Genomic DNA, 16841 nt, shown 5'->3' on the forward strand with positions numbered 1-16841 from the left:
TTATTTATTTGGCAACCGGTATGGCTATGGCGCAACCTTGCTTCAAAAGCACCTACACGTCAGACGTTCGATAAGCAGCTTAACGATGTTAACTCAGCATTATTATACAAAATTGTGTCTTCATTTAATTTATGATTATTACGGTTGATATTACAGCCTGATATTGAACACGAAATAATAGTTATATTTTGTGAATTAAATTTGTTTTTGTTATTACATTAGAAAGAAACGGAATTGGATAAAAATTGTGCGATAAATTTAATAAATTAATCTCCGAGTGCCACACAGTACTCGTCTCGTGTCGTGTTGTCTCGAGTTAACCGTTTTCAAAATTTGAATAGCCACTGTGTGTTTTCAGTAGCGCCATCTATTGGTGGATCCTGTAATGTTGATAGCACATAATCAGTGTGTAGTCATAAGGCGGGTTTTACACTTTTCATCAGAATTTTCTCCAAAACATTGTTTATCTTAAAGTTTTTTTTAAAATAATACATTTTTTCAGAGTAAAATAAGGATGTGTTTATAGTGTGACATGGCATTTATTGTGTTTTATATAGTTCAAAACTATTCTAAATACGAATCAGTTAGAAACTCACCTGATTTTATAACTATGACCCATACATGTGTGTGATATAACTGTGCTACATAAATACTGCTGCAAATAATAGACAGTGATACATAAGGACGCATAAGGAGTTGTTGAACTAATTGAACCATAAAGCAAAGTAATTGAGGCCACTTGTTTTGAAGTTTGATTTTCTGCTTCACATTTATTAGGGATTTGTTAATAAAAATCGCAATGTTCGTAAACAAATTGATTATTTGTTCAGTATCGCATAGCATGATGTTGTTTAATATGTTTCCTGTTGTTTCATCTGTATTTGGGAATGTGTTCGTGTGGTGTGTGTGTGTTTTTCTTTAAATTTCTTTTGAACCATTGTATCACTAAGTCGATTGATACGCTTTGTATTGTGTACAGTGTTTTTTTTGTTGTTGTTGCATGCATGGTTTAGTTGTGATTAATGTCGTTTCTTTTACTATTATGAGCTCTCTTTTTAATTCAACCTCCCCCAGGGATGGGGTTGGCTGTTTCCTTACTAATGTATATAGCACATGGTTTAACGTTTCGTGACAAATTGTTCTTAATTTTTCTACACAATTCAATTTACTGCTCACTTCCCGCTCACTATCGCGTTTGATTCTATATATCGCTCTCTGTATCATGCTTTATTGATTTGATTGGTAATATAAATATAGTTATAGTACAACAGATTCATCGGCCGACCGTTCCGGTCTACAGCCGCAAAACGTTCCGCTAGCGGCAGAAGACTTTCAAACGGTGATTTTTTGGTTGTTGTTGAAACAAATGTTTGAACCGTTCGCACGTCAGTTCTTGCTTTATATACTTACACAGTATACGTACTAGTATTATAACCCATCTGCAACAAACCGGTTTGTGATTATACGTGGGGGGTTCTTTTCCGCGGGAAGATTATAAACCCTGCTAATATCTATCCTAAACAATCGCATTTATAAACTATCAACTACAATATAAGAATATGTACCATTATACTAGGCGCAAACAATCGTCCCTGTTGCCCTTGTTTCATTCAATTTCATCCCCTGGTGCTACTATCGGGGGTGATCAGTTGCGAAAATTAACAGATTATCTATGTTACAAAAGGAAAATCCCTATTTGCTAGGAAACACGCTGGGATTTGGAAGGTAATAAATCGTTCGCCCTCGATACTTTGGTTGCTCACGTGTATGACACAAAGTTTCTACATTCGGTGATCTTGTACTCGTTGTAGACTATCTAAAACGTACGCGGAAAGACTACTACTACTTAAAAGCCTGGCTGCCTTCGGGGTTCCTATATAGGACAATTGGACAACGAAGAATCCAACCAACAGAAAACAGGATATAATTCTATCTCTCTTTTTATGGTAGAACTAACGTGAAACAATTCGCCCATTAATTGTCGCGTGTAAACAATGGAGCACCAGAACGGTGTGCTACCCATATTGTATCTAGCCTAATTTTTGCTTTTGGCATCATATTTCAGCCCTATCAATTGTGCGCGGTTGAAATAGTAGCCGCCGGTTGGCAGTTCCCACCGACGGTGCACGCCCTTTCACCGCCGGCGCACCGTTCGAACCTTTCGCTGTACCGGTCTCGTTAGTGCCGATACCGTCCGCATTGTTTGTGGCCGCATCTTCGGGTGGCTTTGGTCGCAGTGTACCGGTTAATTCGTCAGTGTCAGGTACAGCTGCTGCCGTGGATGGGTTCGTCGCTACCGGTTGCGGTGCACGGTTGCGCTTGGTAAAGTGTTTGGCGGCCGCTGCCATCATTAGCGAGCCGCGATGTTTGAAGCCATTCGAGGAACCGGACGTACCAGCACCGTCCGCCGCCGGTTGCCGGCCACTGGATCGGGTGCTTTCGTTGCGTTTTTTACCACCGTCTTTGCGATGGGTGCCACCATTGTTCACACCTTGGCTAGCACCGCTTACATCGTACGAGGATGACTTCTTCCCGATAATGCGGACGTTCTTGATGAAGGACTGGCTGACAGTGCTGCCACGTAGGAATTTATCACCGCTAACGTGATTATCGGTGGCTTCGTTATCGCCTTCGTTTGCGATACCGGTGTCAGCTTCGTTACGCCGGTTAGTACCTCGTCCGTCGATGGTCCGTTCGTCCTGGCCGTCTTCTCGCTGTGCCGCGCGCGGTTCCAACGCACTGGCGATGGTGTCTTCTGGATTGTCGAAGGAATGGGTTAGGTTGGTTTGACGATTGGCACTGTTAAGGTTGTTATCGTGGTTGTAATAGCGCATTGTACCGGTAGAATTGGACGCTGCCGGTCCTGTTGACATTTGCAGCGGTGCAACCGAACCACTCAGCACCGCCGGCAACGGTTCCACCCTCGTGCGCTCGGTCGGCGTCGAGGTGGCATTGAAAAACACGTTCGGATTGTTTCTACTGCTGCTGTAACCTGGTGTTGCCGCGCTGTGATGGTTCGATGGTTCGGAAGGATTGTTGGCACCACCGAACAAACTCCATAAACCACGACTAGTGCGATTGGCAGAGGAACCGCCTGCTTGTTGAGCACGAGCCAACAGCAGCGTATTGATGTTTGCTGGCGGGTTTCGGCGTTGGTGGTAATGCTGCTGGTGCTGGTTCTGCTGTTGCTGGTGTAATTTTGACTGTTTGCCAAAAGAGCTTTTACGGTAATCATCGTCTAGATTCAGGGAATCGAAATTACTTGATTCATGCTCGTTATTTAGCTGGTAGTGTGGCATCTCGGTGGGGTGCGTAATGGCAGTCCCGGCGGCAATGGTATCGGTGCCGGACACGCTCAACGACGCTGGATACACCGTTCTCGGCAGGGTCTGACTGTGATTGTTATGATCGTCCATGGAATGGGGTAAGTTTTGCTCGAAATTATTGTTATTAATATGTATATTTTCCTCACCGGGAGCACCAACACCACCACCACCGCTGGGACCGGAGTGTCTTCGAACTCCCGGTGGAATGCCATGAGGATCGGTATAGGAAAAGGAGGTGGGCGGAAGATGGTGATGAGGATGAGGATGATGCTGGTCGTGATGGTATTGCCGTGATGACGCCGATAGCTGGTAGTGGGAAGGGTTTTGGATAGTTGGTACTTGATGGTGAAATTGCTGACCATGTACCATGAAGTGGCCCGTTTCCGCCGAGGACGAAGGCGAAATCTTGGGCGAGGGAAGTATGATCTTGTGGCGATTCGCATCCCCTATACGCTTGACGTTCGAGCGATGCGATCGATACTTGGACGATCCACCACCACCGGCGGCCATCGTATCGTACGGTTTGTCCACCCGGTACGACCCACCGAGCGATTGCCGCTGGCGGGCCATCGTTTCGAACGCATGTATCACGCTACCGACCCGGGTCGTAACGTCCGGTATGCCAAGCGGACCGCTGAAAAGGTCACGCTGATGGCGCAAGGTGCTCAGCACCAGATCGGCATCCTGCGGGTCGATACCGCTCGCGTGCAGCTGGTTGGTTTGCGGTGTGTCCGTAACGTTCGTGGCCGACTGCACATATTTTGCACAATGTTTCACGTGAAGTTGCACAAGGCAGAACAGAAAACGGGTGTAAGGAAATGAAACGAAATGAAGCAGAAAAAGAAAGAAAACGAAATAAAATGAAAAATACAACAAAGGTAAAGAAAGAACAAGGTGAAACACACAGCAATAGAACAAAATGGAAAGATCTTTCACTGTTTAATGTTACCCCAAAAAACGAAGTTGATGAGATCGAGCTCTGGAGTGCGAAAAGTCGATGAATTTCTAGTCGATCAATAAACGTTATAAACAATCACAAATTTAAAGCACGGAAGAGCAATAGATAAATAATTCCCTGCATGAAAACATTCAATCCCGTATTCAGCAAAAAGCCCGGGGCATTGAACCAGAAGTTGCCTGCAAAAATAACATAAAATCGGTTTACCATTTATCTTCAATTGGGTACATCCAAACAAGATTGAGATGGGACCATTTTTTCCAGCTAGACATTATGCCCAGCGTGAGGATTTGAGGCTCGTCAACAGTGGATCCGTGAAGTGTGTTCCATCTACCGTACTTTAGTCCACTTGGCACATGTTTTCCTGCTGTCGATTTTCCAACTTTTTTTTTCCGGGTGTATCGAGTCGCACGCCCTCGAGCGTGTTGGATTTTCGGTAAATCCGATACTGTAGATTTTACATTTGTGAGCTTTATCGTTTTGTGAACTTTTTTTGTTGCCATGAGCGCAGTCTAAATTTTACTGCTCTCATGCGGAAAGCGAGGTGGAAAAGGACATGCCAAGATGGAACATTCATCATGTTGCTGTGCCTAATCTTCATATTTTTTCTCCCCTTTGGTCGTCCTTGTTGTTGGCAAACTGGACCAATATGTTTGTTTGTTATTTTCCGGCCCTGGTGGATCCGATGGAGAGTTGTGATCGGACAGGTTTAACTAGCAAAAAATCCGGTTTAAATCTCAAACCGCGCAGAATATCATCTTGAGCGGGTGTGTAGTTATATTTCCATGACCTTTACAGTTCCAACAAACGCGCCACAGTTTGGCGAGGGTCTTCGTGGGTAAAGTCACGGTCATAATAAAAATATGTACACAAGCTCCGAATAACACCCGAATACACCTACCAACAACGGGTTTGATTTTTGCGCATATGTTCGGTATGATTGGAAAACCCACCTCGTCTCCCCCCCTCCCCCAAGACCGATGTGTACCTCCGGGGCAATTCCATTTTGGAAAAAGCGGTAAACATTCGATCAAATTCCATACAGTGGCTTTCCGTTCCAATGCGATACTGTTTGTGTAGCTGTTTCGGTGTATCAGAACCGAAACACAACAAAATGAAGCAGTATGCTATCGGGCTTGATGTTGCGACTCATGTGTCTCGTGTACCTGTGCTTCGGTCTGGTACGGGATTGGCTTCTTGCAACATTTTCAACCCGAAAGCGTACAAACTATAATGTGACTCGTTTTTGACGCAGGATATCATTTATTTCGGAGCACTTTCCATCGGCAAAAAGGTGTGTTTTGTATAACAGGTGAATTAGCCCTCGGTGTTGAAATGGAAATCGTTGCCTCTTACAGGGGTTTCGAGTTCAAGTGCTAGAGTGGATTCCATTTTTTTATAGTAGATCTGCAATGCTTTCAACTGTCTTTAACTTTTGTCAGCTGTAATCAATTCCGTTTAATGCCTTGAGTTACATATTTGTAATTGGCAAAATTAAATCCATTTCGGGGTTTTGTTTAAAATAACCTGGAGTGTGTTTGTAGTAGATCTGGAAACATGTCAACTTTCTTTGATCATTTGTCAGCAATTCGATTTCGTTGAAACCATTTCTAGACTCCTTTCAAGTTGATCTAAAATGTACCGTCCTAGATCTAAAATCCTTCCAAGTTTCCGCCATTTGGTTCAAAGTGTCAGTCGAGAACACTTTGTCAAAAGCAATCTCGAATTCAACTTGAGTTTGAAAACCCTGCCGTATTTTATCTATTCGATATACTGCTAATATGGTGTAAATTATTCTTACTTAGACTTTTCCTTAGCTTATTTGTTTTGATTTATTTGGGTTTTCGAAGCAATGCCGCTGTTCTTCTTGATTAAGAAAATGTTTTTTTTTGAAAAAAAATTATATATTCCACAGCTTCCCGTGGGGAGCTAACGAAACCGCCATGGCATTGAATCACCTCACCTAATACGAAGTCCAATGTATGTACAGCTTTACATTCGCCTATTGCCAGCACTTTTAACGTTCGCCAGCATATGGCACGAGCACGCAGGTCTTTGATGTTGTAGAAATGTGTGCAATTTGGGGATTTTTTTTATCATTCCAGGAACATGTGCTTATATTGGAAGGTATTTTGCGAGGTTTACAAGCTGCGCTGTATAAAAGTTAAAATATGCCATTTGTACTATTTGCACCGAAGTGGTTACGGTTCCTAAGAATTCTAATCAATTCACAAAACACAATTGCAACCCAAATGCCATACACGGTTTTGGTGAAAGTTGAACTATGTGTCCAATATGTTGTACTCCATGTTGGAAGCTGCTCGTTGTTTGTATTGCAAACGGGTGGGTATATCAACGCCACGACATCGCAATGCCCGGAGCCATAAACATGATTCAAAACCACCAAGAACAATAAAGTTGCGCTATCTTATTTGATGACACGATGGGCAAACGACGCTTTATGGCGAATTCGACAGTTTCGATCGATTCCGAGATCGCGACCGGCTGGGGATCGAATGGTGAAGGTATTTTTTTGTTACCTTCCTAGTACCTGGTAAGCCTTCGGTCACAATTTACACCTTGCCAATGGGAAGGGGTGGGGAGTGGAAGAAGGATCGCTCGGAACCATTTCTGCCTAGTGCAATATGGCATCGTCTCGGAAGGCTATGATTATCGGCTTTAGTGTCGATTCCTGTTTTTGCTTGGCGTGTTTGCTTTGCACCTTTGCACGACCCAAAAAGGTCAGTGCAAAAGCCTTTAATATGCTTGTTACGGTGTGAACGGGGAACGGGATGTGCCCATATTTTACAGCTCTCTCGAAGCGCTTGCACGTAAATAAAATCACAAGTTTTACGAGCACCGTACGGTAACTTTCTATATTCGCGCGCCTCTCTCTTCCCCGTCACGTGGGGAAAAGAAAAGTGTCTCCACCAAAGGCTTATTGCATTGCATCCTCACGGACACGGTGTGATGGGGACACAAAACCCCGGTTACGGTTTTTAGCATCCGGTAGTTTTCTTCGTGCACGGTTCGAGAAATCTCGTCCCCATCTTCCAAAATCTACCGGGTTCCTGCTGTTCGGTTTCGCATTACCTTACCGGTGCCTATCGTTGCGGGATATTCGGCTTCCCGTTTTCTAAGACCGGGTTAAAATTCACAACCACACAAAACCCGAAAATTGCAAAAAAAAGACCAAAAAGCGGTACCGAGACAAAGAAGCGAGCAACAAAAAAAAAAAAAAGAGAACAATCTCAATTTACTCTGGATTGTTTGTTTTACGCTTTCGCACACGGAAGTGGCACACCGAGGCTCTGGCTATAGCGTGCCGGAACGTTCGAAATGAGACGCCCCCGGCCCCTGAAAATCCTTATTTGTGCCCGCAAATGTGCGAAACGAAACGCCGGTGCTGTGGCGATAGACATTTGCTTTGTTTTAAGAATAAGCGCCCCAGCAAAATGGCCGTCGAACACTCGAAACCGGGAAACGCAACTTTTTGTTTCTCCTTTCTGCTCTTAAGGTGCTTTTTTGCTTTAGGTGTGTGTGTTGGTTCAACAATTTGTACAGGCGTGAAAATGTGCGCCCGATTTCGAGTGGAAAGCGTCCGAAATCCAGGACCATTGAGAAGCAGAATAAGACAATGAAGAAAAGGAAAGCGTCACACACACGCAACAAGGATAGGAAAAGTGCGACCAAAATGTGCAAAACGTGCTGTCGTGGATCGTGATCACACACGCAAAGAAAAGGGAACAGAGACCGTTCCGCAATCCGTTTCCGGTTGTGCGTTTCGTTTGGTTTCGCATCGTCCGGGATGATTTTCTCATTCACACGCACACACACACACACGATGTGACCGATACGGTGGGAACGGAAAGTTTTACCGTGAGTGTTGTGTACTGCGTTCCATTCCCCAGCACCCAGCAGTGCACCCACAAACCTTGAATGGGGCCTTTGGAGATGCTGATAGGTGAGTTTACAAAATGCAAAAAGTTAGGTTAAAATTTATCGATTCAAGTTAAAGCACCCGCGCCAAAGTTTCCCACCCATGCACCGGTACTGGGGGGGCACGCGGGGAGTGACAGTGCGCTATTATTGGTGTTGAAATGGGTTCATTAACTTTGCAAATCATCATGACACACACGTTCGTAAACGAAATGCTTTGTGTCCGGGACCGTACGATGTGAAGTGTGTGAATAAAGTTGTGAGTGTTTTTTTTCTCTGCTCTCTCTCTGCTGTAGATGTTTGCCTTCCTTTTTTTTTGGAAAATCGGAAGATAGTAGAGCACAATGCGAAGTCGAGTGAGGCGATGGTTATAATGCCCGTTACCCGCGCACGGGACGGTTGTGAAGGGCATGGCTGTAGAAGCATCCGTTGCGTGGTGATTTCCTCCGGATCGCGACCGATCACGGTGGAACGACTTGCTCCGGAAGTCAAGAAGTTGCAAAGGCTGGTTGAAAACGGTTGATTGAAACATTTCGTAACCGTGCTGCGTAAACATCATCTGCGTTGTGTGGGAATTATAATGGAATCGTTAGGTTAGGAATTGTATCGCCACACAAGGATGGGTTTAAATTTCCACTGCACGTTTCCGGCAACGAAGTTCCAGTGGTGCAAAAGGTTAAATGGACGCGATGCTTCCTGGTCACACGATTCGAGTAGTAAGTGGCATCATTGCATAAGCGAAAGGAGCAAAAAAAAAAACAACAAGAATTCATAATGCAAATTGCATCACGCGGATCGATTGCACATAAATGTGCTCATTAAAGCTCATTTGAATTACTAATGGGTTCGATTTACATGTCAATCGTGGAATGATTATCTAATTCGCATGGGAACATACACACACACGGAAAACCAAAAAAAATCTTATCCACAATTCTGTCGAATCGAGCGGAAATGGGTTGAATATGTTGGACAGTCAGATTTTAGAACAAAACAAAATAAAATCTCCCAACAAAACCTAATTAGTTGTAGCGTCATATGACGTTTGGTGCTTTTAAAACAGAGTTGTTCCGATTGGCTTGGATTATAATGTATTGTTCGAATGTTGTTGCTTTTCTCCGAATAAATCAAGCTTTGTGTTTGCATATTTCGACAAACGGCATTAGAAGACGTGGCCCACATTATTAAGGTGATTTTTATTCCCCAAACCTCTTCAAAATAGTTGCGTAATAAGGAGCGTTATTTATCTTACGAAATCAATTTGAAAAACACAAACGGAACCCTTCCAAGCTTTTTCGTCGCTCGCTCACTTCTTTTACTTCTATTCTTCACGCTAGCACACGTATTGAGGCGATGAGCTATCTCGATAAGATGCTTCATACGGTCTCAAGCGGAAGCTCAGTTTTCTTCCCCTGATGCATGAATTGGCACAGTCACACTGTAGGGTTGGTATTAGTGAAGGACCATTCGGTCCCGTTCCGTTCACCTCGGTCTCAGCAACCGGAGATGACGGTCTTAGGTAGCTGGTTTTCTGGATCCCGGCACACACACACCTGTCTGCGATGAGCACTCATCCGTTCAGTGTACGGCATCGGTGGCAAATGTTGGCAACACGAAATCGATCATGAATTTAGCCCCTCGGGGGGCTAAATCTTCTTTTTTGCAACTAGCGCATCCGCACCGTAGCGGAACGAATGTGTTGTGTGCCTTTGTGGAAGGGCGAGGTAAAGGGGAGGGGGGGAAAAAACGAGGTCAAACCGGGTACCGGTTGTCGTGAAACTATGATCCTGCTCCCCGGGAATAGTAGGGCGAATGGATGCTGCTTGTGTATCCTCTTGCAAATGGGTAAAAGCATTCCCAGCGCAGCGAGTCGCTTGTTGGATACTGTCGGAACCCGGTTGGAACCCGAGTCAATGACAAAAGGTGCAAAGTGTATGCGCCTCGAATGTCCCACAGTCCCATTTCGATATGGGACGAGCAATGTTGACTCGAGCGGTGGTTGGACGACCGGACGACGTGGAGGAACCGTTTCGTGCTGGTTTGGGGCACCAGAGTTCGACAAGCACCCGTTGGCACTGGATTCCAATCCATGCATGCTGCAATATCTGCAGAAACGGAAGAAACCCTAGGGCGATCTCCCGTGACTCCCGGGGCACATTGGCCAGGTGGCTACACCGACCGTGTTGTAGCAATGATACCATTAAACTGTATTTTGTTACCCCATCGCTTGCGTCGTCTTAGAGCCGTTCTTCATCTTGGCCACGATCGCTTCTTACGTGACCGTTTGTTAGACTTTCGGTAGGGCGTTGGTGCACGTACTGCGTGCGTATGTGTCTCCCTGTCCTGCGGGTGTTTCCATGAAATTGAATTGTCTAGTCTATCTATAATATCGAAATCAATTTCCGTCTTACGGTGGAAAGCGAGTAACAATCGAGCCGGTGTGGGAATTTCTCCCGCTACGGCACAGCATTGCCATCCCATGCGAGTAGCAGTTTTGGGGGTGAAATTTTTGCTTTCCTAGCACTTTTCATTCGGTCGGGTCGGGGAATTTGTCCGAACGGGTGGCAGCACAAGGAAAGAGGAAAATGACTGGTTTCTTCATATCAAACTTCCCCAAAAAGTGCTTTCAAAGTAGAACGCTAAAGCACAACAGAGATGACGTATCGCGATCCATCTGTTCTTGGCGATATGGGCGTCCACGCGCTGTGTGAGATGCCGTTGTGCTAGAGTCAGGGGAATTGAGACTCACTTTTCGACCAGTGACAGATGTAATAGGTTTGAACGAAGAAGTATGATTGTGATGGAGTTTATTCGAGAGGGCCAAGTGGTCGGAGAACATCTAAACAATAATTTATTTTCGGTTTATTAAATTCTTTCTTGTGGAGAATGTTCTTAGTGATGTAATGCCAAGAGGGGAGATAACAGTGCAGATGCATTTGAGGTTAAAATAGTACAATGCGGACTGTGTTTAACATACGGTCATTAAAGGCTTTTTGGGTTTCGCAGAAATTTTAGACGATCAGGCTTTGTAAGCTCTGGACATCTGTCGAGTAAGATGTCCATTTTATCTATTTGTTCATCTTCATCTACCCTTGCGTCCCTTGGGACATCTTTTGGGATTTGTTAATGACGCCATCTACTTCGACTGCAGAACTGATGTAGAAAGACCGGGGTGGGCGAACAACAGAACTCTCTTGAGCTCTTTTTTCTCGTAATTACAACAATGTTTCTAATAAAACAATGTAGCTGCTCTCCACTCCCGGGTGTATCGGTTCGGTGTGGTTCCCAATTAAATGAAATATTGTTTTCCAATACAAACGGTCGATTGATTGCCACCCGATGGTACTGCGATGGACCATGATGAACCGGAAGTTCTGACTCGAAGACTACGCATTGCCAGTTCCAACTCCATCATCATCCGTGCCAGTGCCATTCCATTGTAACAAGCATGAAGTATTCGGTATAACGGAAAAAAAAGCTACACCCGCAGTGAGACGGATGTAATAAGAGAGAAATGAACCCGGCCGAGTTCTAGCACCATCCCGCCGCAAAGTGACAAAGTGAAACCGGCAGTGAACGATCCGTCACGATGAAACGATTTTGGACCAACATCAGCGAAGAATGAAAACTGTTGGCGCAGAAAATTCGTCTCTCATTAGGGTGGGCGATTTAATGATGGTTTCTTCGAGCGGTCCCATCTCCCGCTTCCATTCGGTCGGAAAATCTTGCAACGGTAGCAAATCGACAATGGTGCTTCTCTCTTTTAAAGCTTTCCTACCGTTATTAGACGGTCGCGTAGTTTGGCAAACGGACGGAGGTTTGTGGTTTTTTGTTGGCCCTCATCTACGCCTTTCCATCCGCACAGGGGAAATGCACCGTGTTTTTCACAGAGGCTCGAATGCGATGCAATGATTACTGGCTTGTGTTAGGTTTCAAGTTTGCTGACGGACCACAGTTACCGAATGTACTGCTGTGTGACTCTTTCGTTGTTTTCCCTTATGCCCCGACCATTCGTGCTCGTGGTAGAATAGTGTCCTTCGCTGCTGTCGAGCAAAATGTTTGGTTTCCTCTTTCGCCTTTCGGTGGCTTGGTGGAGGATTGTCGCTTTCGTCGGGTATCATTTCTCTCTTTGCACCGTGCAGCAATGCTTTATCGTTTATTTTCGCTAATTTCTTCCTAATTACTTCATCGCCGGCAAGGGTAAATAATTGAAAATTATTCCACAGCTCAAGCGTGGCACAACTCGTTATCGGTCTATGTAGTCGATTCTGTGGGTTCTGTGGCTGGGAAGATGGCTGACAATCAACTGCGCTTGGTTGACTGCAGGTGACTGGCAAAACTCAGTCATGGCAGCCAATGGTTGCCGACAACGGTGCCGATGACGACGACCAAGTTTTGATGAAAAGTGGTGGTTTGGGACAAATAATTTCTTTTTACGGTATAGTTTATTTTTTACCCTGTCTAACCACAACCGCAAAATCTGTTTCAACAAATATTTCAATTTTTAAAACGCGTCGGGTGCCCAGGTGTGAAACCTAAAACGAGGGACAGATGTTGGTCAATTTGCACCTTGCTGTCTCTGATCGTACAGTGCTCGAGTGTTGAAAACAATGAAAAAAAGAACACACACACACACCAACACTAAGCTCCCAAAACAGCGTCACTTCTTATACGAAACGTACGAACCAGGATTATTAGGGTAGTACAGACGGTGAAGGACTTTGAACAGATTTTATCTTTTAATTAGATTCATCTAAAATTTATCCTCCCGCAGTTTCGCTGCAAACCCCGGTCCCGGCGTTTGTTCGTTCGACTAATTCGATTTCAATTACAGTTCTAGTGACCGGTAGCAGGGTTTCGCCCGGTCGCCGAACATTCACCATGCCTTTGTGAGCTGTATCGGCGCCTCGGCATACGCCGTAATGTGGCGTGTCCATTTTGACCCCCTTCACAACGTTTATGGTGCAAATTAATTGAATTTGTAAGAAGGCGCACGGGCACGGTGGTCAAATCTAGGAGCGTTTTTAATTGGAAATACGTGTGTGTGTGTGTGTGTGGACTGTGGCTGTCGAAATGTGTTTTTGAGCTGTAATTGGAACGTATTTGGTACGGCGTTAGGAATGATTATGGCGCCCGGGGCTTGATCTGGTTTTTATAGCGAGAGTTATTTTGGTTGTTGTTGGATTTCGTTAGCTTAACATCAGAAGGTATTTGATCTTTCGTTGGTGATTTTTTCATTGTTCTGTGGCTTTTTGTGATTGATCAAACGATTACATGTGTTAAGATTTTGCAGATGGACAGATATGGAGACGCCCAGTACTTCTTACAAAGCTCACAATTGTGAGTGTAATGTTCAATTGTAACATGAATTCACGCTTTATATACAATAAAAAAAGTGCAATAAGTCTACTTAATGTATTGTCTAATGTGTTTGATTGAAATATATACTGATATTTTTCTTTAATTTATGGTTTTAATGGAGACGCCTGGTTAAATCATTGCGTTTTCATTGTCTATGTACTGAGTATCAAAACCGTAGCTTTTCAATACATTTTCAAGAGGTATTTTGGGCAAAAACATAAGTCAGCAAATAGTGACATTTATTTTAATTTAAATTTACGATGTTTTTCTTTATGCCTTCCACATAACTAACAGACATTTCAGCAAGTTTACTTCTGTCTTCGACTCCCATTGTCACCAATACAGCAGTAGAAGCTGTATAATACGCTTATCTGTACGGGTGCGCGACGGATGGTAAGTATCCGTTTGTACGTAAACTGTTCAAACGAACCAAGCTTTGGTTCACGTGGAAGTGCTTCCTTTTGTGTGAACGATATCAATTACTGCACATGTTTGGTGCGTGTTTCAAGTATAATTCCTTCCCTGCATTCCAATGACTCACAATGAAACAAACTGTTTCAGGAAAGACACACGCGCGCACACACACACACACACACACACACACAATAAGACGATTAGCCGATGGCGTGTGTACCGAGAGCGCAACAGCTGAAATTGTTCGTCATTGGTATTCTTATAACTGGAAGCAATCAGTCTTTGGGATGGAAAATGTGCCGGGAAAACGAGTCATAAAAGGCCCCAAATAAAAAAAGTTGTTCTTTTCATAATAGGAAACCCAAAAAAAGAATCGTGGAAAATTAAACATTTGTGTGCTTTTTTTGGCTTCATTGCTTTCTCGGCAGAAGGTACTGCATGTGCCTTAATATAAATGAACTATTGCGAACTAGCAGAATATTGAACCATATTCCATATTGTTATTGAGTGTGTGTTGGCGCAAATGAAACTGAAGGGTTTAATAAAAATTTCATAAAAAATAGTTTTTAAGAAGCAAAACTTTTACAGAACAAAGTATAAAGGGAGTGATAATAAATTATTAATGATGAATGCAAACGGTTTGCGAATAAAGTGATGATGGTATGATAAGCGGTTTGAAACCAGCAGATATGCAGAAATGCTGCTGCCATCACACTGTGATGCTTGTGTGCATGTCCGTACGGGTGCATCACTATCCGGTAGTGTTAAGCCGTTCTCAAGTGTTTGTGATCGATGCGTGTGTCGCCGTTGCACTATTGGTGCAACTTGGCCCACCAATTGTCCCTACTTTTTAGCCGCTGACGCGTGTTGATGATTTTAGAATGCGAACCAACATAAAGATACTGCGCTTTAAGACATACTGCGTGGAATGGACATCGATTTCGGGGGTGGGGAAAAAGGAGGAACCAAAGGGAGGAAGGACACGAAGCCACCTTAATAACCGTGTAAGCCCACACCAACACCAAGCAGTGGATTATTTCCCAGTGAATCAATGTACATGCGTGTGGGTGTTTGTGTTTGTTTAGTATGCGCTCCGGCCTCGGACCCACTTTTGTCTCAAACCGATTATCTACACATATCTTAATGTACTCAATAAATCATGTTGCCTTTCTTTGCAAGGTGCCTGGTTTTTATAGCTCCCCCAGCGAGTGTATGTAAATATTACATCGCATCTGCGGTTCTTCTGTTTGCTGTGTATGCTGCTTACTCCACTACTTGTGCTGTGTTTGTGTATGGTTTCGTTTTTTCTACTGCTTTTGTCCCACTTTCAAGATTATCCTTCAAACTTGTTCCACTGCGCTCTGGCTGTCCACTTGCAAGAGAACTGCTCTGTGTACTCGTCTGTTTCAGCTCTGACCCCGGGTCTGTTTGTGCCATTGCAAACATCGATGGAACAACACATTTGCCACAGGTTTCCACCAACAGCCACAACTGGGAGGGATGGGAGAGAGGTCCACTGTCCCATAGGGATGCAGAACGAATCGTGCCATGGTGCGATCCGGAGGACTTATCCAATAGCGACCACTTGTGCGGTCGTAACGGTGTACAAAGAAGCATGTTTTTGTTTGTGTGCGTGTTTCTTTTGCTCTGCTGCAGCACAATTGTTGCACCAATGCACCAGAGAAATGGGCCAGCGCATGTTTTCATTGTGCTGCTGCTAGTCATATTGTGATTGGGCCAGTAAACGCAGATCCCGTTTGATCGTTGGCGTCAACATTGGGCACACAGTTTCGGTCAACTCGTACGCCTTTAAATGTATTCGTCCCACGTCTTCGAGCACCATTTTCGGCCATTCGTTCACCCCTCCCCCTCCCCCCCCTTCCCTCCCTTCCCCCTCCTCCCTCACACCCTAATGCGTGGTAGTATCTGTCACTTCCCGGTACTGCAACTAACTGGCCCTGCTGCTACCGTGCCCATTGCCACTATTATTTACCGGCGACTGTTGCTGATGTTTCTGAGTGTGTTTTTTAGTGTAGTGTGGTTGCTGTTGTGCTGCCGGTGGTGTGGTCAGTGGCGACGGTTGGGCCTGGGGCGGATGGTGGTGGTGGTAGTGTGATTTATTTGCATTATTATTCGCCTGATAGCGTCTGGCGATCGTGGGCGATGGTGCCGGCGATGTTTGTTTGCCATTTTGCACACTTTGCTGTTGTTTGGCAACATTACCACCACCACCGCCACTCCCACCATTCGATGCCCCGATCGGCAGATGTCCGCCGAGCGGTAGTGGAGGAAGTGGGGGCGGCGAAGGGGAGGTGGGAGAACTTTCGCGCGAATCGGACACGGTCGAACCGGTGGCGGAGCGATGAAAGGAAGGATGGGCCGGTGCGGTGGAGAGCATGTGTGCGGGCAGTGTGGCGGTGTTGGTGTTGGTGGGTGTGGGCAGAAGCAACATTTGTGATTGCGATTTGCTTTTCGTGTGCTTGGTGCCTGGTTTCGGGTCGCCGTAGTTGGGAGATTCGAACAGCTCGCAGCTCAGCTTGCGACCGGACTTGGCCGACTTTAGGCCGTGGTCCACGGTGCCGGGCGGACTACCGGCACCGTGGTGCCCCGGTGCGGTGGTGGTAGCGCTGGATGCGGCAGAATTAGTGGCAGCCCCGTTCGCGGACGGGCCACCGGGTCGTTCGTAGTCGTTGCGCTTCGTGTGCGACGAAGCTTTCGACCGACCTTTCGAATGATTGTTGCCGACGCCATTGCCGATGCCATTCGCTTGGTTGTGGTGGTTAGTGTTGTTGGGGTTACTGTTGTTGTTGTTGTTGTTGTTGCTGTTACTGTTGTACATGTAC

The 16841-nt window shown here is 45.1% G+C and overlaps 2 protein-coding genes across 2 annotated transcripts in view; both read right to left on the bottom strand.

Moving 5' to 3' along the window:
* Positions 1-2054: 2054 nt before the first annotated feature.
* The window catches only part of LOC128715000 (uncharacterized), a 94417-nt gene continuing 79630 nt past the window's right edge, over positions 2055-16841 (bottom strand). Inside the window, exon 12 of the mRNA XM_053809885.1 lies at positions 2055-4076. Within this exon, the coding sequence (XP_053665860.1) occupies positions 2055-4076 (2022 nt within the window). The remainder of the gene's footprint in view (positions 4077-16841) is intronic.
* Positions 15947-16837, bottom strand: LOC128715012 (homeobox protein 2-like). The gene has a single exon (XM_053809896.1). The coding sequence runs from the start codon at positions 16835-16837 to the stop codon at positions 15947-15949; it is 891 nt and encodes a 296-aa protein (XP_053665871.1).

Source organism: Anopheles marshallii, chromosome 2 (assembly GCF_943734725.1).
Source record: "Anopheles marshallii chromosome 2, idAnoMarsDA_429_01, whole genome shotgun sequence".
Classification (NCBI taxonomy): domain Eukaryota; kingdom Metazoa; phylum Arthropoda; class Insecta; order Diptera; family Culicidae; genus Anopheles; species Anopheles marshallii.

Excerpts from the sequence above, each read along its gene's own strand:
- LOC128715012 (XM_053809896.1), bottom strand. The coding sequence starts at position 16,837 with ATGTACAACAGTAACAGCAACAACAACAACAACAACAACAGTAACCCC.